At 32.1% G+C, this 25,990-nt stretch overlaps 2 protein-coding genes across 2 annotated transcripts; one reads left to right on the top strand and one right to left on the bottom strand.

The window, feature by feature from the left end:
• Nucleotides 1-6,760: 6,760 nt before the first annotated feature.
• Nucleotides 6,761-25,791, bottom strand: eIF1A (eukaryotic translation initiation factor 1A). Its single transcript, XM_075290440.1, has 3 exons — nucleotides 25,637-25,791; nucleotides 25,306-25,551; nucleotides 6,761-7,796 (listed from the first exon to the last, which is right to left on the bottom strand). The coding sequence occupies exons 2-3, from the start codon at nucleotides 25,507-25,509 to the stop codon at nucleotides 7,554-7,556; spliced, it is 447 nt and encodes a 148-aa protein (XP_075146555.1). The 5' UTR covers nucleotides 25,510-25,551; nucleotides 25,637-25,791; the 3' UTR covers nucleotides 6,761-7,553.
• On the top strand, nucleotides 17,206-18,670 carry LOC142220978 (trypsin-4). The gene has a single exon (XM_075290439.1). It carries the CDS (start codon nucleotides 17,383-17,385, stop codon nucleotides 18,379-18,381), a length of 999 nt encoding a protein of 332 aa, XP_075146554.1. The 5' UTR covers nucleotides 17,206-17,382; the 3' UTR covers nucleotides 18,382-18,670.
• Nucleotides 25,792-25,990: the final 199 nt, after the last annotated feature.

Here is a 25,990-nt window from a genome sequence, read left to right as displayed (position 1 = left end):
TTGTTGGAAGAAATCGTATCAAAAATGCATAGGAACACAAGAACACATATTGCAAAGAAAAACTGAAATGATTTACAAGTTTAATTCAAGTGTAATACCTCATACACATTACACTTCCAAAATCCACTTTACCCAGATTTCAAATGTCATTGCCCTTATAAAAAAGGGATTTCAAATCTACTTTTAGTAGATTTTGAGCCTAATGTGTATGGCCTATAAAAAAGAATTTATCGCTGAACTTTTGAAATATTCATATGCAGAAAAAGGTTTTCGACATTTATCAGTAAAATTTGAAATCAGAATTCGTCCCTTTAAGTTGGTATCAACCAAATTAAGTGACACATCTGAACTTAGTACATCATTTACTTTATTTTTCATACGGTTAGCATGTCCGCCTTGCAGGCACAAGGTCGTGGGTTCGATTCCTGTTTCGACCGAACACCAAAAAGTTTTTCAGCGGTGGATTATTCCTCCTCAGTAATGCTGGTGACATTTCTGAGGGTTTCAAATCTTCTCTAAGTGGTTTCACGCCGTTCGGACTCGGCTATAAAAAGGAGGTCCCTTGTCATTGAGCTTAACATGGAATCGGGCAGCACTCAGTGATAAGAGAGAAGTTCACCAATGTGGTATCACAACGGACTGAATAGTCTAAGTGAGTCTGATACATCGGGCTGCCACCTAACCTAACCTATATATATAATTAAGACCGGTGTGGACCAATTTTTGCATGGTTGTTAGAGACCATATACTAACACCACGTACCAAATTTCAACCGGATCGGGTGAATTTTGCTCTTCCAAGGGGCTCCGGAGGTCAAATCTGGGGATCGGTTTATATGGGGGCTATATATAATTATGGACCGATGTGAACCAATTTTTGCATGTTTGTTAAAGACCATATAATAGCACCATGTACCAAATTTCAGCCGGATCGGATGAAATTTGCTTCTCTTAGAGGCTTCGGAAGCCAAATCTGGGGATCGGTTTATACGGGGGCTATATATAATTATGGACCGATTTGGACCAATTTTTGCATAGTTATTAGAGACCATATACTAGCACCATATACCAAATTTCAGCCGGATCGAAAGAAATTTGTTTCTCTTAGAGGCCTCGTAAGCCACATTTGGGGGTCCGTTTATATGGGGGCTATACGTAAAAGTGGTCCGATATGGCCCAATTTCAATACCATCCGACCTACATCAATAACAACTACTTGTGCCAAGTTTCAAGTCGATAGCTTGTTTCGTTCGGAAGTTAGCGTGATTTCAAGAGACGGACGGACGGACATGCTCATCGACTCAGAATTTCACCACGACCCACAATATTTCGATGTGTTACAAACGGAATGACAAAGTTAATATACCCCCCATCCTATGATGTAGGGTAAAAAAACTAAAGATTATCCAAAAAGAGCCGGAAAAATTAAAAAGGGCCAAAATAAGTCAGAACCAGAAAAGGTCCAGCACTGCAAACAAGAGCCAATTTGGATCTTTAGAGCCAGTAACAGCAACGCTGGTGGTACGATGTGCTCGTGATGTGCTACTATCACAACTATTATAGACTGGTGGCCGGCACGTTAACCAAAATGCAATGATTCTAAATAAACTTTCTTCAGACAATATGCCTCAATAGCGGAAGTAAAGCTATAACCCTTCCGAGGATGCCTATACATAAAATATTTGCATGTTTGCTACCACAAATAAATAAATTAATTAGAACTGAACTATACTCATTGATATGAGATTGTCCCTCACAGAAGGCTTGTTCACACAAGTTCAATGCGTATATAACTATGGACGTTCAAATATGCTGAATTCGTCGATTTGTAGTTGATTGAAAACTGGTGCGGTAGTCTTCTCAGGATCGGTAGTTGCTTCTGGTTAGTTTCGCCATTAGGCAAACTAGTTAATCTAAGTTTGAACACCAAGCCCGAATGCTTTGAGGGAACTGTCCCCTAAGGGTAATTATGGGCCCAAAGAGCCCATTAGGGTAACCGTAGGCCCAAAGGTCCCTTAGGATAACTACGGGTATGAATAAACAAAGAGAGCAGGATTTTGCCCATGGGATAAATAGGATAAATCTTTGGCAAACGGCGTCATTTCATTAAAGCAGATGTAGATTAAATTATGCGAATTTATTGCAAACAAGTAAAGGGTGATTTGTTAAGAGCTTGATAACTTTTTTTTTAAAAAAAAACGCATAAAATTTGCAAAATCTCATCGGTTCTTTATTTGAAACGTTAGATTGGTCCATGACATTTACTTTTTGAAGATAATTTCATTTAAATGTTGACCGCGGCTGCGTCTTAGGTGGTCCATTCGGAAAGTCCAATTTTGGGCAACTTTTTCGAGCATTTCGGCCGGAATAGCCCGAATTTCTTCGGAAATGTTGTCTTCCAAAGCTGGAATAGTTGCTGGCTTATTTCTGTAGACTTTAGACTTGACGTAGCCCCACAAAAAATAGTCTAAAGGCGTCAAATCGCATGATCTTGGTGGCCAACTTACCGGTCCATTTCTTGAGATGAATTGTTCTCCGAAGTTTTCCCTCAAAATGGCCATAGAATCGCGAGCTGTGTGGCATGTAGCGCCATCTTGTTGAAACCACATGTCAACCAAGTTCAGTTCTTCCATTTTTGGCAACAAAAAGTTTGTTAGCATCGAACGATAGCGATCGCCATTCACCGTAACGTTGCGTCCAACAGCATCTTTGAAAAAATACGGTCCAATGATTCCACCAGCGTACCAACCACACCAAACAGTGCATTTTTCGGGATGCATGGGCAGTTCTTGAACGGCTTCTGGTTGCTCTTCACTCCAAATGCGGCAATTTTGCTTATTTACGTAGCCATTCAACCAGAAATGAGCCTCATTGCTGAACAAAATTTGTCGATAAAAAAGCGGATTTTCTGCCAACTTTTCTAGGGCCCATTCACTGAAAATTCGACGTTGTGGCAGATCGTTCGGCTTCAGTTCTTGCACGAGCTGTATTTTATACGGTTTTACACCAAGATCTTTGCGTAAAATCTTCCATGTGGTCGAATAACACAAACCCAATTGCTGCGAACGGCGACGAATCGACATTTCACGGTCTTCAGCAACACTCTCAGAAACAGACGCAATATTCTCTTCTGTACGCACTGTACGCATTCGTGTGGTTGGTTTAATGTCCAATAAAGTAAACTGAGTGCGAAACTTGGTCACAATCGCATTAATTGTTTGCTCACTTGGTCGATTATGTAGACCATAAAACGGACGTAAAGCGCGAAACACATTTCGAACCGAACACTGATTTTGGTAATAAAATTCAATGATTTGCAAGCGTTGCTCGTTAGTAAGTCTATTCATGATGAAATGTCAAAGCATACTGAGCATCTTTCTCTTTGACACCATGTCTGAAATCCCACGTGATCTGTCAAATACTAATGCATGAAAATCCTAACCTCAAAAGAATCACCCTTTATATACAGTAGTAAGTTCGGCCGGGCCGAATCTTAAATACTCACCACCGTGAATCACTATAATGGTTTCCTTTGGAAATTTCAGGGGGTTTTGATGACATGGTCCGATACTCTTTTTATGGTCCTAGAATACCTCTAGATTTCCAATTTCAGGCAAATTGGATAAAAACTACGGTTTCTATAAGCCCAAGGCCGCAAATCGGGAGATCGGTTTATATAGGGGCTATATCAAAACATGGTCCGATAATCACCATTTTCGACACACCTCTTTATGGTCCTAGAATACAATTTCAGGATGATATCTCCATTATTGAAGACTGCAGCGTGATTACAATAGACGACCAGACGGACATGCTTATATCGTCTTAGAATTTCTCCCTGATATTTCGGTGTGTCACAAATGGAATGACAAACTTATTATACACCGTCACCATTCTATGATAGTGGGTAAAAAAATTAAATAGCTCTTTTTTTAAACGATTGTTTGGTCGGAGGTAAGTTTTGAACCGATAAAAATCGGACCCCCGGTTTTTGATCACTCTAGTAGCAGTTATACCTGTAAGAAATTCTGGGTAATTATTGTGAAATCCATACCCATAAATTTATGCACACACGAGAGCCACAGTGGGGCAATGGTTAGCATGACCGTCTTGCACACAAAGGGTCGTGGGTTCAATCCCAGTTTCGACCAAACACCAAAACATTTTTCAGCGGTGGTTTATCTCCTCCCAGTAATGCTGTTGACTTTTCCAAGTGTATCAAACTTCTCTAAAAAGTGGTTTCACCGTAATGTGAATCGCCGATCGAACTCGGCGCATTCTCTGTGAGCTTAACATACAATTGGGCACTTGTGGTATCTCACATACCTATTCATTAAGATCGTTGATAGGTAAGAAGTAAGGGATACCCTTTATACTTTCCCTCGCTGCTGCCACAAAAATATTTACATCATACTTCCCTTTCAATCCAAAGTCAACTTTTTAGTTAAAAGTTGTTGGTCAACACGAAAAGTCAATCATTTGATTTAGGCCAACATCAGTAGTCGATTAAAAGAATTTTAATATTGCCAGACGCCGACTTCAACTTCGAATGCTGTATTCCTATTTGTTATTGTTTGCTAATAAAATTGTAAAATATTTAACCATACATTAACCTGACCGGAAGCTACCGTGGTGCAATGGTTAGCATGCCCGCCTCGCATACACAAGGTCGTGGGTTCGATTCCTGCTTTTACCGAACACCAAAAAGTTTTTCAGCGGTGGATTATCCCACCTCAGTAATGCTGGTGACATTTCTGGGTGTTTCAAAGCTTCTCTAAGTGGTTTCACTGAATAGTCTAAGTGAGTCTGATATATTTCGGCTGCCACCTAACCTAACCTAACCTGACCGTTGCACTATGGGCGGAAATCGCAAAACAGCGGCAAAAAGTCAAATTTTCAAAATGAAAAATTATGGGATATTCCAATTGAAATTACTATAGAACATCTTGGATAGTAAAAATCGAAAGTTAATTTAAAACTTGGCAACCCTGTTCAGGAGAAAAAGGCTGCCAATGTTTACCAAAATTTATGCCAGTTGCGTTTAATCAAGGCGAACAAAAATTGACAAATTTCGTGCTTAATTTTTTTCGCAATAAAAAGGAATAAAGAAAACTTTTAAATGTAGATTCTAAGAGGAGGTTTAGTAGTTCAAAATGTAAAGACTTTGCAAAATATTTGTGTTTTTGAACTTGAATTTATGGATTCAAAAGTGCGGTTTATATGTGAAAATTGTAACACATACGTATATTTGCGAGAAATAGAACTAGAAATGTTAACGATTGTTAATGAAAATGTTTGCTTATTATTGTTCGTGAGGAAGTATACTTTTAAGTGCTGTAAAGTTTGTCTGCCCAAACTTGCCCATACTAAAATAAATGTAAGGGGTTTATAGTCAAATTTGGGAAAATCGGGCGATACATATATATATGGTAGCTATATCTAAATCTGAACCGAATTTGATGAAATTTTGCACACTTTAAGGATGCTATAAAAAATTACTTTGTGTTAAATTTGAAGACAATCGGGTAGTAAATAAGCGCAGTATGGTCTAATTTGTCGAAATCGGGCGATACATATATATGGGGGCTATATGTAACTTTGATCCATTTTTTTCCAAATTCAACCGTGTTTGTCCTTTGACCAAGAAAACATGTTGTACCAAATCTTATCAAAATCGGTTAATAATTGCCATCGGAATCCTGCGAACATCAAACACAGAGGGTAGGAATTAGAGTTAGATACCGAAGAATGTGATTTTGATTTGATATTTGTTTAATTTTAATTAATAAAATTAATTTAATAAAATGATAATTGATTTATACTATTTACATCAAGTTCTGGGGATAAAGCGCTTTCTTAATAAGGAAAATAAGCAAATATAAATTAAACTCCATCTAAGAGTATATTCTATATTCTATAGTATTCCAAGTGGAATTACAATTTCGACCCCTCTATAGTAACGCACCTGGAATAAGGGGGATTGACTCTCTTTTCGTTGGTAACATTTGATTTTGATAAGATATATCGATATACCATGTTTGGCGATACTAGATTGATTGTAAATAATTTTTGCCGCAATTTCCGCCCATAGTGCGTTGTAGCTATTCTTTAGATCCTATTATAGTAACTTTAATAATAAGACAAATTTGAACAAAGTTTTTTTTATTGCTTATTAAATAATATTGTTTGCTCTTCTACAAAACGCCTTAAAAAAGAATGAAGATAGTAAACAAAAAACAGCATTAATGTTCACATTTGCTGGATGAAGGGATATTGGGTTATGAGCATCATATAACATATGCAGGATTAACTGGAGGTAATATGCTCACATTTAATCAAAGCGAACAAAATTACATTTTATATTAGTTTTCTATATGGAAAATACATGTTTATGATAAAAGACTTTTTACTAAAGAAATTTGAACGCATACCCGGCAATGATTCTAAATCAATATACATACATACAAAAATTTGAAAATAAAAAGTGCTATATTGCTTTTGCAAAAAAAAACTTATTAGATAAAAAAATTAAGTTAATAAGTGTTTCATAGTGAACATTCAAACTGAAAGCAAGAGACAAGTTCGATTATATTCGTACTTGGGATGGGAAAAGTGAAAGGAACATTTTTCAACAGGCCTATTGACCAAGTTTTGATGCTATTAAAATCAATTTCTAGGGAATGGAACTATGAAAATATAATGGTTTTCTCATTGATACACCAACATGGTCTTCTGTTTTAAGAAAATATCGAACAAAGGTATTATTTGGATTATTTTTTTAATTTTATGTAAATTTTTTATTGAGTTTTTGCCTTTTAGGATAAATTTCATTTAAATATTATTAATAAAATTCTATAATCTATGAAGATGCTTCTTTGCTTAATGTTGATGTTATTCCTGCACCTTCTACGAATTAGTTTTATTTGTTCAATAATATATATATGAATAGTTGCTAGGTATATTTTGAGGGGAATCTTCTTGTTTTGTTGTCTTGAATAATATATATGTGTATATTTGTTTATTTCTAAACGTTTTTGTTTGTTTATTTCTTTGTTTTCAATTGTATAAGTATTTATATAGAATTAAATTAATGTAATTTTAAAAGAGTACGTTTGACGTGGTGTCTTCAAATAATTGTTTATATATGGTATTTGATTTTTCTTTGTTTTGAGAAACGAATTATACTCTTCTTCCCTCTCGGAACGGTGAGAGCCGATGTATAAATCGCCCCTTTGTTTGCTTTTCTGACTTTTCTTATTATGGTGTTATTTTCATTGATGATGATAACTCTGTGGACAACAGACGTCACTTTTCCTTTTCCTTCTCTTCTTTTCAAATCCAAATTCTCATAAATACAACAATTGTTTGTGTGGTTTTCAATATTTTCTTCTTTATTTTTTTAGTCTTTCCCTTTTTTTTTGATAGAATGATGACGAATAAACTTTCTTTTCGTTTTTTCGTATAAAGCAGTTCTCTCTATTCTTGTTCTTGTTATATTTTACTTAGCTCTTCTTCTGTTTGATTTATATTCTCTCTCTTCGGTTTTGCTGTTAATCAGATATTGTCCACAGAGTCAGCATCGTCATCTGAACTGATTTCATCACCAAATTCAATATCCTCATCGAAACCATCCTCAACAAAGGTGACAGTGTCATTGATACGCACAGATTCGGGGAATTCACCATAGGTCTTCAAGTTTCTTGCTTCATCGGATGTGTATTTGAGAATAACATCAGCTTTCGAATCTTGATAGTCACGGAGACCAACCAGAATGATATCGCCTTGATTGATCCAGACCTGAAAAAAGCAAAGGATTCAATTAAAATTCTAGTTAAACCGTCTTTATATGGGAATCGACGATATAAGACATGGTTAGGTTAGGTTAGGAGGCAGCTCTCTTTACTACAAAGACATCTTTAAAGTGCTAAAGTGAATGATACATTTAATATAGTAAAATCTAAAAATCAATGTTTAGCTAATGACAATCATAATTAACTCTTTATAAAAATAAAATTTTGACAACATATTCTATGGAAATAAAATTTTGACAAAATTTTCTACAGAAAGAAAATTTTGACAAAATTTTCTATAGAAAGAAAATGTTGACAAAATTTTCTATAGAAAGAAAATTTTGACAAAATTTTCTATAGAAAGAAAATTTTGACAAAATTTTCTATAGAAATAAAATTTTGACAAAATTTTCTATAGAAATAAAATTTTGACAAAATTTTCTATAGAAATAAAATTTTGACATTTTCTATAGAAATAAAATTTTGACAAAATTTTATATAGAAATAAAATTTTGACAAAATTTTCTATAGAAATAAAACTTTGACAAAATTTTCTATAGAAATAAAATTATGACAAAATTTTCTATAGAAAGAAAATTTTGACAAAATTTTCTATAGGAATAAAATTTTGCCAAAATTTTCTTCAGAAATAAAATTTTGCCAAAATTTTCTATAGAAAGAAAATTTTGACAAAATTTCCTATAGAAAGAAAATTTTGACAAAATTTTCTATAGAAATAAATTGTTGACAAAATTTTCTATAGAAATAAAATTTTGACAAAATTTTCTATAGAAATAAAATTTTGACAAAATTTTCTATAGAAATAAAATTTTGACAACATTTTCTATAGAAATAAAATTTTGACAACATTTTCTATAGAAATAAAATTTTGACAAAATTTTCAATAGAAATAAAATTTCGACAAAATTTTCTATAGAAATAAAATTTTGATAAAATTTTATTTTTACAGAAATAAAATTTTGACAAAATTTTCTATAGAAATAAAATTTTGACAAAATTTTCTATAGAAATAAAATTTTGACAAAATTTTCTATAGAAATAAAATGTTAGCAAAATTTTCTATAGAAATAAAATTTTGACAAAATTTTCTATAGAAATAAAATTTTGACAAAATTTTCTATAGAAATAAAATTTTGACAAAATTTTCTATAGAAATAAAATTTTGACAAAATTTTCTATAGAAATAAAATTTTGACAAAATTTTCTATAGAAATAAAATTTTGACAAAATTTTCTATAGAAATAAAATTTTGACAAAATTTTCTATAGAAATAAAATTTTGACAAAATTTCTTATAGAAATAAAATTTTGACAAAATTTTCTATAGAAATTATTAAATTTTATTATTAATTCTGTTTATAATACCATTGTCTTTAAGATTTTTTTATACCATTGTTGAAGTTTATATTTTATTACAATTTTGTGTGATGCAGGATTTAGGCCTATTTATTGATTTTTGTATCACTTTGTACGATAATAAATGAAATGAAATAAAATTTTGACAATTTTTTTTTAAAGAAATAAAATTTTGACAAAATTTTCTATAGAAATAAAATGTTGACAAAATTTTCTATAGAAATAAAATTTTTGCAAAATTTTCGATAGAAATAAAATTTTGACAAAATTTTCGATAGAAATAAAATTTTGACAAAATTTTCGATAGAAATAAAATTTTGACAAAAGTTTCTATAGAAAAAAAATTTTTTCTGTAGAAATAAAATTTTGCAAAACAAGAATTTTTAGGTTTGGTAGTTTTTGGTAAAATTTTCTTCAAAATTTGGTCGATTATTCTTGACTCGAGTGGCAACCGAGGTTATGAATACGTTATAACACACACAGAAAAAAATATCACCAAAATATTTCCAATTAAAGAGTTGATTGAAGTTCAAAATTGTTTCAATTAATAAGTTAATTGACACAATTAACCTTATAATCATATAGAAATAGTAAAATTTTTAATTAAGAAATTAATTGATAAAACGGGAGACTAGTTTAAAAAACCGATGGATAATTTTTTAATTGTTTACTAAATATTTATTTCAAACAATCCATTTTTTAATCAAACTAAAGATCAATGTTTAGCTAATGACAATCATAATTAGCTATCCATATGTCTTCAAATATATAATATAGACGTATAAAAAATTGAAAAAATATAATATAAAAAATATAATTGAAAAATTTGACAAAATTTTCTATAGAAATAAAATTTTGACAAAATTTTCAATAGAAATAAAATTTCGACAAAATTTTCTATAGAAATAAAATTTTGATAAAATTTTATTTTTACAGAAATAAAATTTTGACAAAATTTTCTATAGAAATAAAAATTTAACAAAATTTTCTATAGAAATAAAATTTTGACAAAATTTTCTATAGAAATAAAATTTTGACAAAATTTTCTATAGAAATAAAATTTTGACAAAATTTTCTATAGAAATAAAATGTTGACAAAATTTCTTATAGAAATAAAATTTTGACAAAATTTTCTATAGAAATTATTAAATTTTATTATTAATTCTGTTTATAATACCATTGTCTTTAAGATTTTTATATACCATTGTTGAAGTTTATATTTTATTACAATTTTGTGTGATGCAGGATTTAGGCCTATTTATTGATTTTTGTATCACTTTGTACGATAATAAATGAAATGAAATAAAATTTTGACAATTTTTTTTAAAGAAATAAAATTTTGACAAAATTTTCTATAGAAATAAAATGTTGACAAAATTTTCTATAGAAATAAAATTTTGACAAAATTTTCTATAGAAATAAAATTTTTGCAAAATTTTCTATAGAAATAAAATTTTTGCAAAATTTTCTATAGAAATAAAATGTTGACAAAAGTTTCTATAGAAATAAAATTTTGACAAAAGTTTCTATAGAAAAAAAAAATTTTTCTGTAGAAATAAAATTTTGCAAAACAAGAATTTTTAGGTTTGGTAGTTTTTGGTAAAATTTTCTTCAAAATTTGGTCGATTATTCTTGACTCGAGTGGCAACCGAGGTTATGAATACGTTATAACACACACAGAAAAAAATATCACCAAAATATTTCCAATTAAAGAGTTGATTGAAGTTCAAAATTGTTTCAATTAATAAGTTAATTGACACAATTAACCTTATAATCATATAGAAATAGTAAAATTTTTAATTAAGAAATTAATTGATAAAACGGGAGACTAGTTAAAAAAACCGATGGATAATTTTTTAATTGTTTACTAAATATTTATTTCAAACAATCCATTTTTTAATCAAACTAAAGATCAATGTTTAGCTAATGACAATCATAATTAGCTCTCCATATGTCTTCAAATATATAATATAGACGTATAAAAAATTGAAAAAATACCTAATTTCTTATAGACCTACCCTAAAATTAATCCTATTCGACGCATTGAATTTCTAACTGATAACATATCTATAGGAAAAATTGCTTAAATTGTCTTTGCTTTACTTCCGTTGGAATTTATTCTACTATTAATGAGTAATGGCTGACGTCGGTCATCATCGTATCCATGAATGAATGTAGTAAAAGTATGAATGAACAAATTCTATAAAATCGTGTACATACCAAAATTATGATATAATATTTTAATGAAAAAAAAATGTATTGCCCCTTATTTATAATGGTAAAAGCATAAGATCCCTTTAACCAATGAGAAGTGACGTGAGATATTAGTCGTACTGAATTTCCAGTTAAAAACGATATGACGCGTATAATAAAAGGAATCTTGAGAAGCTAGCCTATCAAGATTGCAATCAATCATTCGGGGTTAATAAATACCACACGTACATGCACTTCTGAGATTAGAAAGTTATATGCCACAAAGTTCGCTTTTATAGTTATTCATAAGCGTAGAATATTTTAGATAAGTATCCAACCATCCATCTATTATTAATTGAAATTTCTTTATCAAAAATGTCCCTAATAATACTGCAACAACAAAATAGAGTACCACTTACGCATTCTAATGAAATTATGACCATTATCCAATTATGACCATTATCAAAGAAAATCACATTGTTTTAATAAAACAATTAGATCGCGTGACTGAGGAGACGGAATATACTCCCGTATCTCTCTATCACAAGCAGGTGCTCAAGTCGGTATCTTTCTGACGAGACGTATTTTCCCCAAATAAATCTTAAGTCGTCTGTTTCAAATTCCCCCAATGAAGTAGCAATAAGAGACTTTGAACTCTTTTTTGTTTATATCATAAATTAACAAAACGAAGTTCGTTATACTTCTTTGTACCTAATCTAAAGATTATAAGAACAAAACAATTTTTGCTCTTGAATCGAAGCAAAAACAAACACCTTCTAGCTCCTTTAGAAAATCATCAATTTGTTTATGGGGGTCTAATAATAACAAATATATAGGGCCTTGAGTTCGGCCGGGCCGAATCTTATGTACCCTCCACCATGGATTAGTTGTGCCTTTAGAAGTACTTCCAAATTTTTTTGCTGGGAACAGTTATCCAAATATGCTAAAATTCTGGACTTTATCAATATTTAATTTGTGTCAATTAAAATAAATGCACATCCTACGAATAAGCTCTACCGAAGCATAATTCGAACGTTGAAAATCAATGAAAATGAACTAGTAATTCTTAGATGCCCTGAAAGGAATATTTATCATAATCCTAGATATCAATTTCGAGTATGGGATATCACCACTAACTAACCTATACATTATCAAAGAGCCCAACATCGTCCGACGGCTCCTAAGAGTGGGTAAATAAATCAACCTCAATCTAGAAGTGTAAGGAGAAAAGAACAAAGTCACTGTTCTAATGAAGATGTCTCAAAGCGAACAAAAAGAACTGCTTCTGCACTGATTCTATCCCATCAATGTAAACATCATATTGAGGATCCCATACGATAGAGCCATACTCCAAGAGGCTTTTTGCACCCCCTTGGTAAGATATGGGTCCGAAAATTTCTTCGCCCAATGCTTAATGAATCCTAGAAGCCCAGATGCCTTATTCACCATCAAATTAATAGGATCATTAAAATTAAGCTTACGATCTATAATACCACAACCCAATATTGCAAACTTAAAATGTTTAAAAAGATCGATCTGTAAAATGATAATGGGAAACAGTTGATAACAATGTTTAACAAAAATTTCTAACAAAAACCCTAAATTAAAACTAAAACTACTAAATTAGTATAACACCACAAATTAGGTTATTTTATTTCATAATACAAGTAAGTCGGGCGGGGCCGACTATAATATTTGTTGTACATCTACATTTTCGATAGCATATCAAATCTGTCCAATGAGTAAGGTGCTATATATAAAGTTTTATGTTCCCACATACATATATTTAAATCTGACCCGATCTGGACAAAATTTGTTAAGAGTTATACAAAATTTCTACTTTAAATTTAAGTCGGCGAACCTAACCTAAGTAAAACAATGGTCTGAATAGTCTATGTGAGCTTGAAATTTAATCGGGCTGCCACTTTAACCTAACCTAAGTCGGCTAATGCCCTGGGGAGGAACACAATGTTAGTAAAAAACATTTAAATCTGAACCAATTTTGAGGCATCTTCGCAAAAGTGTATTTACGATTTATCGGTCGATAGATATGTATGTTATTAGAAGTATAGCCAAATCGGAGTAATTTTTACAAGTTTTCGACTTAGCAGTGGCGATTTTATAAGGTAATGTGGGCTATATCGAAATCTGAACCGATTTCAACCAAATTTATTTATTTATTTATTTCACTCTATGAAATAACAAAATTCCTTACAGACTAGGACTTAAAACTAAAAATATATAAGATCTAATAAATTAGCGAATTTTTCTATATTAACCATTAAATCCAAATTGTATTCATTGATTCTGTTGAACTCTTTTAAAGACCTTGTTAAGGGCTCATTACAAGAATAATTCGTTCTATGTAATGGAACGTAAAAGAACTTATTATGACGCAGAAGTCTTAGAGGCACATTCAAATGCAAAAGTTTAAGCAAATCAGAACAATCTACTAGACCATTTATAATTTTATACAGAAACATTTGTGACTGAAGTATTCTTCTATTCTCAAGTGTTTTAAGTGATATAAGTCTGCATTTGTCCAAATAAGTTAGTTCATGAGTAGAGAAAATTTGACGTGCTTAGTGACTATGTTAATTTTACTCATTATGCAAAATTATCGGATTATAACGAAAATCGGATTATAACTGTCCCATATATCCCATATAAAGATATATATGCGATATGTGGGAAATTGGCATGTATATCCAGAACCTTAATTCTACTTGCTGTGCAAAGTTTCAAGTACATCGGAGCAAACTTTGGTCTATTTGGACAATTTTTCGAAATTTTTCAAATAAAATTTCATGGACCGATTCAGGTCATCTTCAAGTCTTATCTTCTAGAAAACATAGAATAATCTTCATTATTTGAAATTGCAGCGCAATTACTGTCATACCGTTAATTCATCAACTGAAGAACTCAATGGCATCTAATTTGCCTAAATTTGTGTTAGTTTTAAAAAAAGTGTGTGTTAAAATTTTTGTTTAACTAGAGTCGAGCAAAATTGTTACGACTCCGACTCCAGCAATATCTTTAGACTATGATTCCACAGCCATGGTAAAGAGAAGAACAGTTAAAATGGCGAATTTTGACTTTTTCCAAATATGTAAATAATGTAAAATTTTTCGACTTTTTTTAAATTAGGATTTTAACGTCGAAACTTTGGTGAATTTTTAGAATAAAAAGAAGTACATCGCGTTTTAAATTGTCTACTTTTTGAAGTTTTTTACAGACTACTTTCAAAGTTATCGACAATCTCAGATTTCAAAGTTATCGACAATCTCAGATTTGGAAAAAGAAAAAGTTGACCAATCGGCGTTTTGAATTCCCGCTTTTTTAAAAATGATGATCTACTTTTTAATAGGTTAAAACTCATATTTACCGTATGTCTGTATGGCTTTTAAAACATTAAAAAAAAAAACAATGATATCGTCTCCTCTTACTCAAATGTCGTTTAATCGAATTTGACGTTTATAAAAATAAACTTCGTTTTTCAATACAAAATTTGAATTTCGATTTTTTTATCTAGTACTAATTTTCAATATTTTAAAAATTACAACATTAAATAAAATTAATTTAAAAAAAAATTTCCCACCAGGGCACGAACTCAGAGCACGAGATGCAACCACGGTAGCTACTGGTGCCGAAAATAATCTACCAAAATTTGAAGAAAATTTTACCAAACATCTAACAAATTTAAAAAATTCTATTTCATACAGTAAGCCTTCGGGGCCAAAAAATCGTATTGTTCTTAAAAATAGTAATACATTAATAGTAATTGTAAAGTTATCAATACTAATCATTAATAATACTAATCAAAACTGAATCTATCACTTATTGATTTATTTATATATAAATTTATATATATATTTTTTGTTATACAAGGAATTTTTATTTTATATTACTTAGGTATATATTTAGTTGCTTTGTAATACGTTATTGGCCAATAGGTTTTGTATTATAATGAATAAATAAATAAATAAATACTTAAATTACCCTACAATGCCTACCACTCCTCACTTTGACCAAAGTCACATAGAAAACTAATATTAATAAAAGTAAACTAGCACCTACCATTGGTAAATAACAGCCAACATTAAATATATTCATTCAAACTAGTCAGTAGCAAGTTCCTAAATTGATGCTCAGGAAGCCCAAAATCCCTTACTGCTACAGGTAACAATAAACCCTCTCTCAAAAAGGGAACAATTTATTCGTGGTATAATTATCTGTGGATTTCTCACCGATCTGGAAAAAACAAATCCCTGAAGAAGTTCATGTAACAACCCATTTCTTTTCATCCTATGGAAAAACATTAACCTCCGTGACAAAACGTAAGGTTCAAATGAAGAACCAAGACATCAACAAAGCATGGGCCACTATACGCTTGACACGCTCAGTCAAGTATATACCACAATTGTATAATTTCCTTAGTCCCAAAGTCACTCTCGCTGAGAGGGAAGATATATGTTGTCCAAAATCCAAATTCGCATCAATTGTAATACCCAAGCATTTGACCGTCTGAACAAACTGAATAACCTCACCACACATTCGGATGAAGTATGTTATCAAAATTTTTGTCGTTATTATAAAAAAAAGTGTTTTTCTTCGAAAGAAATGTTTTATTATTATATTTTAGAAATTTATTTATCACATATTTTGATCTCTCCTACTAGCGAAATTTTTTTATGTGTATAAATATAACTTGAATTGTAAATGTGTTAAATGTTATAAGGATTTTAGCTTGCACCATCACCAAGTTACTACTTCTATAAAAAAGGAAAACTTACAATCGATTTTTATGTGATCTAACACGAAAATTAGAACTTTTAAAGATATTGAATTTATAGAAAATTTTGTCAAAATTTTTACCTCTACAAAATTTATTAATTTCTATAGGAAATTTCTCAAAATTTTATTTCTTTAGAAAATTGTCTCAAATTTTAATTTCTATAGAAAATTGAAGTACCTATTAACATAGTTGGGTGTTTTGGTAATGAGTTTTTCACCTCAATTACCTACCAATGTTTTACTAGGATATTTAATACAACAAATCAGTCTCGAATATGTGAGTATGGAAGTTACAAAGTTCAATAGACGCTTATGTAAAAAACAATATTGATCAAATGCAGATAGTAATCATCACATTCCTTTGATAAGGCAATAACGGGAAACGTGTGATTGAAGGCTAAAGATGGCACTTGAAAGTAAATCTACATAACTATAGAAAATCAAACGCTTTTATGGGAATCTATCAAATTTAGATAACAATAAAAATATTGTTTTAATATCAATAAAGAATGTGGTGATAAGGCCTATCGTTCATATCGGCCACCACCGTCCATATGACGAAAAATTCTTTGTGCAAAAAAGGTTCTTCCCAAAACCAAATACACAAAATGTTAATTAATAATTCTAGTTAAATATAAAATATAAGAAAGGAAAAGGGGTAAGGAGAAGATGGTTGAATAATAAAATTATCGACAGCTTTTCATTTTTTTTATTAAACGTTGCGGGTCTAGCCAATAGGTAATCTATTTTGAGTCATGTAAAAGGTATTTAAAATTTCACTATTCTTCTAATGAATCTTTTTGAAAATTGCCCAACTCAATTGTATACTCACATGGGGGTGGTGAGAGAAGTAAGTAGAGCAAGATAATAGAATGTAGGCATGACATCTTCGTACTCTCTCTCTCTCTTTTTAGGTTTGCTGATAAGAATTCGTGGTTGGCCAGCCAGCCAGCAAGTATATCGGGTGCTTTCTTCGGCCTTACTGGCTGGAGGCATGCGACATTATTAGCAATAATTACGTACATTTTTGTTATAAATAAGACAGTCAACAATTGACATTAAGTTAATTTAACATTGAAAAGCTATAGGAAATCAAGTCAATCATTCGCTGCGCTATTGAAGACATACAACGGGTCTTTACTTTTATGAATCAAGTTATAAAGAACTTTCAAAACGGATTTTTTAACGTGTTCGGCGTGTATAAACGTCATCGAAGAAGAAGAAGAAATCATGACTGCCAGTTTCAAATATTTATATGTGCTGTTTATAACAACATTATTACCAATGGTGGTCTTAGCTAATAATTCACACATGCCGCCGGCCCGCAAGGGTAGTATTATATCGATGGGCGGCAGCAGTTGTTTGCGGAGATTAACATCAGTTCCGGCGATATCTTCAACAAATGGATTTTTGGAAAATCGTATCTCTACTTTAGAAACTCAAGCTATATGGACAAAAAAATTCTTAGCCAAAAGAGAAGCTGTACCTCATTCTGCCCCCTATGTGGTGTCAATACAATTAATGACACCCAACGAGGGCTTGGTCCATTATTGTGCGGGCACAATAATCAATCAACATTGGATATTAACAGCAGCTCATTGTCTAACTAATCCCCAGATGGTGGCCAATTCTGTTATAGTGGCCGGTTGTCATGACATTCATTCGCGAGATGAAAGTCAAAATGTACAATTACGTCACATTGACTATTATGTAAGACATGAATTGTATTTGGGCGGTGCAAATCCCTACGACATCGCCTTGATCTACACCAAGGAACCTTTAATCTTCGACAAATTTGTGCAATCTGCAAATTTGCCCGAGCAAGATGCAATGCCCGATGGCTATGGAACTTTATATGGCTGGGGTAATGTTTCAATGACAATTGTACCAAAATATCCCCATAAACTACAACAGGCAAATATGCCCATTTTGGATTTGGAATTATGTGAACAAGTTTTGGCCTCTTCAGGAATGCAATTACATGAGACAAATCTATGCACTGGTCCTTTAACAGGAGGTGTAAGCATATGTACAGCAGACTCTGGAGGTCCTCTAATACAAAACGTGGACAATGGCATATATGGCGAAGCCATACACACAGTTATCGGCATAGTATCATGGGGAAAAATGCCTTGTGGTCAAAGAAATGCCCCATCGGTATTTGTTCGAGTTTCAGCCTTTACAAAATGGATACAACAAGTGATAGCAACATCTACACAATTTGAGTAAAAAAGGGAATAAATCAAAACCGGCTTTCAGGGAATAATTGCTCTATGCCAAAGACTTTAAAGTGCTCGAATTGTCTTAAGATAATATAAATGTATTAAATTACTATTAAATCTATATAGAAGAAAAAAAATCATACAATCTCATAGTTTTAAGTTAATTTTAAATATAGATAGACTGGCTAATCTATTAGAAAAATTTCTTATTAAAAAAATCTCAATTTGTAAAAAAGCTAAAAATAAAAAAATAGCAATAAAAATAAAAAAATATGTACCTAAATCGAAAAATATAATCGTTTATTCTTTATCTGGTTGTGGGAAATAATTATGGTGAAATTACTTCCAAGACATTAGTCATTCGCGTGATTGCTGCCTCAGGTTCGTAACGTTTTCTAGGTTGGCGCATATCAAGAGTCCAAAGTCTAAAAAAAGTTATGATTTGCAATTTTTTGTGTTATCGATTGTTTTGAACATATTGCGAACAAGAGATTTATCTTGTTAGAAATTCCAAAGAGAACAGATTTTTCTTTGCTATTTGACGCGGCTGCTTCTTGTTACCAAGAAAACAAAATTATAAAGGGCGATAAAGTTTATGGTACTCGTACAACACCTGTTATTTTCGCAGAAAGTGATAATAAAGTCATGCAAATAACTGATTTCTTGTGATTAGGAAAATTATTTAATTTGTTTGTGTTTAAACAAATAATCTAAAAGTAGGTTAGCATTAGAAAAAAAATAAGAAAAGGCGCTAAATTAGGCCGCGACGAAGCTTATGTACCCTTTCTACAATGTATTTGAAAGTCGCTTATCAATCATGTAGTATATTGCCATTTATAGATCAGAAAGAACATCAGACTTTAATATCAGTTAAATAATAATTGAAACTTTTCTCCATACAGGAGCCATGTAAATGACACATAAATATGAGCCTGGTCCAATAAGAACTTAGACAATAAAAAACCACAAACTATTAGGAAAAAATGCTTCAGAGCAATTAAATTCTCAAAATATCATATAAATTCATTTCAAGGCGGAAGCCTGAAAATAAAAAATGTGAAAGCAAGTATGAAGAATGGTGGTTGTATGTCAGCACGTGGAGTTGGAAACTTAGTTTTTATTGATGGGATAATGGACGCCAAAATGTATTTAAACATTTTGAAAGAAAATCGTCACTCCAGCGCTGCTAAAATGGGATTCTGAGATAAAGACTTCTTGTTCCAACAAGAAAACGACCCCAAACACACGGCCTGGGATGTGAAAATGTGGCTCCTTCACAACCGCAAATAGCTCAAAACGCCACCGCAAAGCATAGAATCGTATATCAGACAAAGCCAAATTTCATCTAAGACAACCCTTAAAAAAGTATAGAGGAAGAAAGGGGCAAAATCTATCAAGAAACGTGACGAAAATTGGTAGAGTCAACGCCAAGACGACCAGAAGCCATTTGCGCTAACAAAGGGCACCATACCAAATACTAAGTGGACAAAATACCGTCTTATACAATGGGATGCGGCGAATACTTTTGTGAGCATTTTTTTTAATTCAATTTTTAAAATTAATACAATAAAATTAATTTCTTGATTTTTTAGTTACGTTTTGCTTTTATGTATGTCCATGGAAACATTTCAATAAAACTATTCAATAAAAATGTTAAACGGTTTACAAAAAAAATACATTTGATTTCAAGAAAGCAAAAAACGAATTCTTTTGTGAGTCACTGTATATTTTTTTCTGTCTATTTCATAATTTATTACGATTGTAAATATATAAATAAATAAATAAATTGAGGCAAAGTCAAGCTTTCATTGAAAAGGATAGACTGAATTTTCTTTAACCTTAGCATCTCCAAATCTCGTTACTTCAGATGGAAAATCTTACAAAACTTACAACAATTAGTAATCAATTGCTAAATTTTTTTATATTCATTATATCTGTAGGTAGTTTGATTATATGATTTTTTAGTACCAAATTGTTTTTGTTATGTAGTCTACATATATGTATTAATTTATTTAATTTACATGCCAAAAAATAAATTTATCAACGACCGATAATTTTCTTTTTCATTTTTATAGAAACTGCGGACTCTCCAGCTTTTGCACGCGTTGACAACAAAAATAAGAATTAATATCGAAAATCTCTATTACATGGACCATAAGAACATTTGGGTTAGAAAAAAGCAAGAAATTGGAGGAGCAATTATTACTGGAGATTATTTGATATTGGGTTTCTTTCTAATTTAAGAAATATATATTTATAATCACATTATATATCTCTAACTTTAAGCATTATAGATTAAAAATAAAACATTCTGTCTCAAGGCATTATTTTGTTACTTTTCAGGTTTATAGTAATTTGCCACAATTGGATCTTTCTAGCCTCAAATTACAAATAAAGATAAGAAATAATTGTTGTGTAGTTTAAGTTCTTCAAAAAAAAAAAAAAAAAAAAAAAAAAAACAAGTATATATGGCCGTAAGTTCGGCCAGGCCGAATCTTATGTACCCTCCACCATGGATTGCTTAGAAACTTCTACGAAAGATTGTCATCTACAATCGAATTACTTGGGTTGTGGTATCTTAAATCGTTTTCTAAATTGTGAGTTAGTCCATACGTGGTATATATAAGACAAAAAAGGTATGTGTAGGTAAGTCTACAAATAATTACGAATCGATTTGCACGGTACGTAGGGAGCCAGAATTGAAATATGGGGGTCGCTTATATGGGGGCTATATACAATTATGAACTTGATATGGACCAATTTTTGTGTGATTGGGGATCGATTTATCTGAGGGCTATATATTAATATGAACCGATATGGACCTAGTTAGGCATGGTTGTTAACGGCCATATAATAGCACAATGTACCAAATTTCAACTGACTCGGATGAAATTTGCTCCTCCAAGAGGCTCCAAAACCAAATCTCGGGATCGGTTTATATGGGGGCTATATATGATTATGGACTGATATGGACCACTTTTCGCATGGTTGTTAAATATCATACGAACTAAATTTCAACCAGATCGGGTGAATTTTGCTTCTCCAAAAGGCACCGGAGGTCAACTCTGGGGATCGGTTTATACGGAGGCTATATATAATTATGGACTGATATGAACCAATTCCTGCATGGTTGTTGGATACCATATACTAACATCACGTACCAAATTTCAACCGAATCGGATGAATTTTGCTCTTCCAAGGGGCTCCGGAGGACAAATTTGGGGATCGGTTTATATAGGGGCTATATATAATAATGAACCGATTTCTACCAATTTTTGCATGTGTGTTTGAGGCCATATATTAACACCACGTACTATATACTATATACTAACACCATGTACCAAATTTCAGCCGGATCGGATGAAATTTATTTCTCTTAGAGGCTCCGCAAGCCTAATCTGGGGATTGGTTTATATGGGGGCTATATATAATTATGGACTGATGTGGAGCAATTTTTGCATGGTCATTAGAGACCATATACTAACACCATGTACCAAATTTCAGCCGCATCGGATGAAATTAGCTTCTCTTAGAGGCTCCGCAAGCCAAATCGGGGGATCGGTTTATATGGGGGCTATATATAATTATGGACCGATAACGACCAATTTTTGCATAGTTGTTAGATACCATATACTAACACCATGTACAAAATTTCAGCCGGATCGGATGAAATTTGCTTCTCTTAGAGGATCTGCAAGCAAAATTTGGGGGTCCGTTTATATGGGGGCTATACGTAAAAGTGGACCGATATGGCCCATTTGCAATACCATCCGACCTACATCAATAACAACTACTTGTGCCAAGTTTCAAGTCGATAGCTTGTTTCGTTCGGAAGTTAGCGTGATTTCAACAGACGTACGGACGGACATGCTCAGATCGACTCAGAATTTCCCCACGACCCAGAATATATATACTTTATGGGGTCTTAGAGCAATATTTCGATGTGTTAGAAACGGAATGACAAAGTTAATATACCCCCCATCCAATGGTGGAGGGTATAAAAAAAAAAAAAAACAAGTATATACGGCCGTAATCTTGTGTACCCTCCACCATGGATTGCGTTGAAACTTCTACTAAAGACCGTCATCCACAATCGAATTACTTGGGTTGCGCTAATACTTGCCGATGGCAAGGTATATTAAAACTTCCTAACACCGTCTTCTAAATTGTAAGTTAGTCTATACGGGGTATATATTAGAGCTCGACCGAAGCGGGTTTATTTGGCCGAAGCCGATGTTCGGCAAAAAAACGCAATAATCGGCCGAAGCCGATTATTTTCCTCATATTTGTAATTAAAGAAATTTGGTGTGCTTTAGTTCAATATTAGAATATTTTTTCAACAAACACATAAATACAACAATAAAAGGTAATTCAGTTCAGTAGTTTGATATTATAATAACAAAAAAAAAAGGATTTTTTTATAATTTTTTACGTTTTATTTGTACTGGGTGTTTTGACTGAGACAAATTCAACACATAGACAATTCAATATGAAATAAATTATTCAAAAGCTTCGGCTTCGGTTAATCGGCCTCTTGACGTCGAAGGCCGATTCGTGGCCGATTATCGATGCTTTGGTCGAGCTCTAGTATATATTAAACTAAAAAAGACCGATTAAATACGTATATAATTCAGTTTGACAAAACTGAATTTTGACAAAATTTTCCAAAGAAGGTTTTGATAAAATTTTCTATAGAAATAAAATTTTGACAAAAATTTTCTATAGAAATAAAATGTTGACAAATTTTTTTTTATAGAAATAATGTTTCGACAAAATTTTCTATAGAAATACAATTTTGACAAAATTGTCTATAGAAATACAATTTTGAAAAAAATGTCTATAGAAATAAAATCTTGAAAAAAATGTTTATAGAAATAAAATGTTGACAAAATTGTATATAAACATAAAATGTTGATAGATTATTTTTGGCTCGAGTGGCAACTATGATTATGAACCGATATGGACCAATTTTTGTGTGATTGGGGATCGGCTATATGTAACTATATACCGATATGGACCAATTTTGGCATGGTTATGGGCCAATATTGGCATGATTGCTAGCGCGATGTAGTAAATTTCAACCAAATCGGAAGAATTTTGCTCCTCCAAGAGGTTCCGGAGGTCAAATCTGGGGATCGATATATATGGGGGCTAATATAATTATGGACCGATATGGACCAATTTTTGCATGGTTGCTAGACACCATATAGTAACACCACGTACTAATTCGCAACCACAGGATTACTATAGCCATTTAAGGTATATACTATGTTCGGTTTTCAAGAGGAAAAGCAGTTTTTTTACTCGGTTACTTTTTTGGACCATTTAAAAATTGATCCTATGATGCCAAGATTTGTTGACATCATAGGATTATGTATCTATGTTTTTATATATCTTGTATGCATTTTTTTATGGCTGCCAAGACATCTAAATTATAAATAATGCGAATTCTACATTTAGGCTTTTACTAGAAGACATGTATAATAGGCCTGCATTGGCATCCTTTGTTTTGATGACTGACTGAATAAATAAATAAATAAAAAATAAATAAATTGTACACAACTGATTCTTTCAACTGCCATTTGCCTTAAAAATAAGGGATCCATTTTTAATATATTCCGAGCCTAATGTGTATGAGGTATATGTGACAATTGTCATGGTTTAGTTTCAGGCTCACTTAGACTATTCAGTCCATTGTGATACCACATTTAGTAAAATTACCTATTACATGTGGGCACTTCTAGTTTTAACCGCTGAACCTTCTCGATTAGTTTATTCTGTTGAACCGACCTGATTGTTCCAAAAACATTAGCAGACTGCTTATGTTAACGTTTTCCAAGTCCTCCAATAATCTAAAGCTATATGCCAATAAAATTCGCTTACGCCTTACACAAAATGCAGGACACTCACACAAGAAGTGTTTAATCGATTGCTTTTCCTCCGCATCATGACAGCTCATACAGTACTCATTATACTCCGCCCCAATAGTTTTTGCAAACTCGCCTATAAGGCAGCGACTCGTTATAGCAGATATCAGGAATGATATCTGACGTCTTGAGAACACTAGCATTTCTAGTGTGCGGTTTAAGTTTAAATTGGACCATATTTGCTTGGTGTCGTTACAACTCTTGAAATTCTCCCATCGAACATTTGCCATCATAACAGTCTTCTTACGCATTATGAGCTTGCAAGTAGCCAGAGGCATACCAACGACTTCTAGTTTCTCTGGAATATATTACCCTTGAACCAGCTAATTCGGGCCCATAAATTTAAAATTAACGTAAACTTTACATAAACTGATACTGAAGCGATTGAAAATAATAAATCGTAATTTAAAATTACGTAAAAATCAATCAAATTCTCAAATGTAGACAAAAGAGAAAGTGCCAAATTCGAATCAATTGTTGATAAAGGGCAGCATCGAATAAATTCGTTTCGTCAAAATGTTTTGAATATTGCGTATTTTCTAAATTAACAATTGTAATGTTTTGTTCTTTCCGCTGGCCTCCCCTTATGACAGATATCATACATGATTTATCCTTCTAAATAGTGATTCACCATTAGTTTAATGTGTATTTGTGAGTTCCCCACATTTTGTTTGGGCATAAAGATCATTTTATTGGAATGCCTCCTAGGTGGACACCTACTTTCCTTCGGAAAGGGTAATGGGGACTTGCATGCGCCCTGATCTGACTGTTTTTCTTATTTGCATTCTACCAACGACCTCATGAAATACACAAACATTCCCCATAGAACTCATATACAGACATTTTACTTTACGCTTATACCTCTGCCACTGCTACCAAATACACACACATTGACAGAAATCGCGCTAGTACAAGAAAAATATTTGCAAAAATGAACAACATGCTTTTGTTCATATTTATCCCCACCGAAAAAAATGATATTTTATAAAATAAAGGGCAATTACCTTCTTTCTGAGTTTCCCCCGAATGTGACACAGACGTTTGACACCATCAAAACACATTGCCTCCAATCGACCATTTCCCAACATCTTTGTAACTTGGGCATATTCCTGCTGGTCTTCTTTGAATATCAATTCACGTTTCTCGAATTCATTTTCGTTCTTTCCACGACGACGATTTTTACCTCCTTTACCTTTATTTTTAGGCATGATTTACGAGTGTTTCAGCTGTTAATTTGATCGCAAAATGTTCTAGATACAATATTCCAATGGAAAGTGAAATTTTTAACAATGCTAATTAATTTATTCGTGTAAAATTTTTATAAAAATCACTTACAAATATGCTTGGTGAACTTTTTTGTTCAGCTTTTTGACAGAAAAGGTCTATCTCAGGGTAGTTGCACAAACGGAACGTAAAGTAAAGACACTCCAATTAGCACAGAACGTATTATGTTTACGCCAGAGGCACTGAAAGGTTATGCGAAAATAAATTGCACGATTTGTTGCCAATTATTGACAAAGTCGGCTTGCATTCAAAACAATTTAAAACGTTCAATTTTAATATAACCCAATAGAAACGCAAAGATCATGATTTTTTGTTGCTCAGGTATTGAATTGCTGCCAATTGTTGTTGGCGTCTTCACTAATCAACGGACCTGAATTACCAACCATTAAAATGATTAGCAAAAAC

Source organism: Haematobia irritans, chromosome 1 (genome assembly GCF_050003625.1).
Source record: "Haematobia irritans isolate KBUSLIRL chromosome 1, ASM5000362v1, whole genome shotgun sequence".
In the NCBI taxonomy this organism is placed as follows: Eukaryota; Metazoa; Arthropoda; class Insecta; order Diptera; family Muscidae; genus Haematobia; species Haematobia irritans.
This window is presented reverse-complemented; position numbering and strand designations above follow the sequence as displayed.

What these genes read in the sequence shown, in the direction of transcription:
- LOC142220978 (XM_075290439.1), top strand. Translation starts at nt 17,383, where the DNA reads ATGACTGCCAGTTTCAAATATTTATATGTGCTGTTTATAACAACATTA.
- eIF1A (XM_075290440.1), bottom strand. Translation starts at nt 25,509, where the DNA reads ATGCCTAAAAATAAAGGTAAAGGAGGTAAAAATCGTCGTCGTGGAAAG. An exon ending in GGGGGAAACTCAGAAAGAAG is followed by an intron (nt 7,797 to 25,305) that starts GTAATTGCCCTT and finishes TGCTTTTTTCAG; the next exon opens with GTCTGGATCAATCAAGGCGA.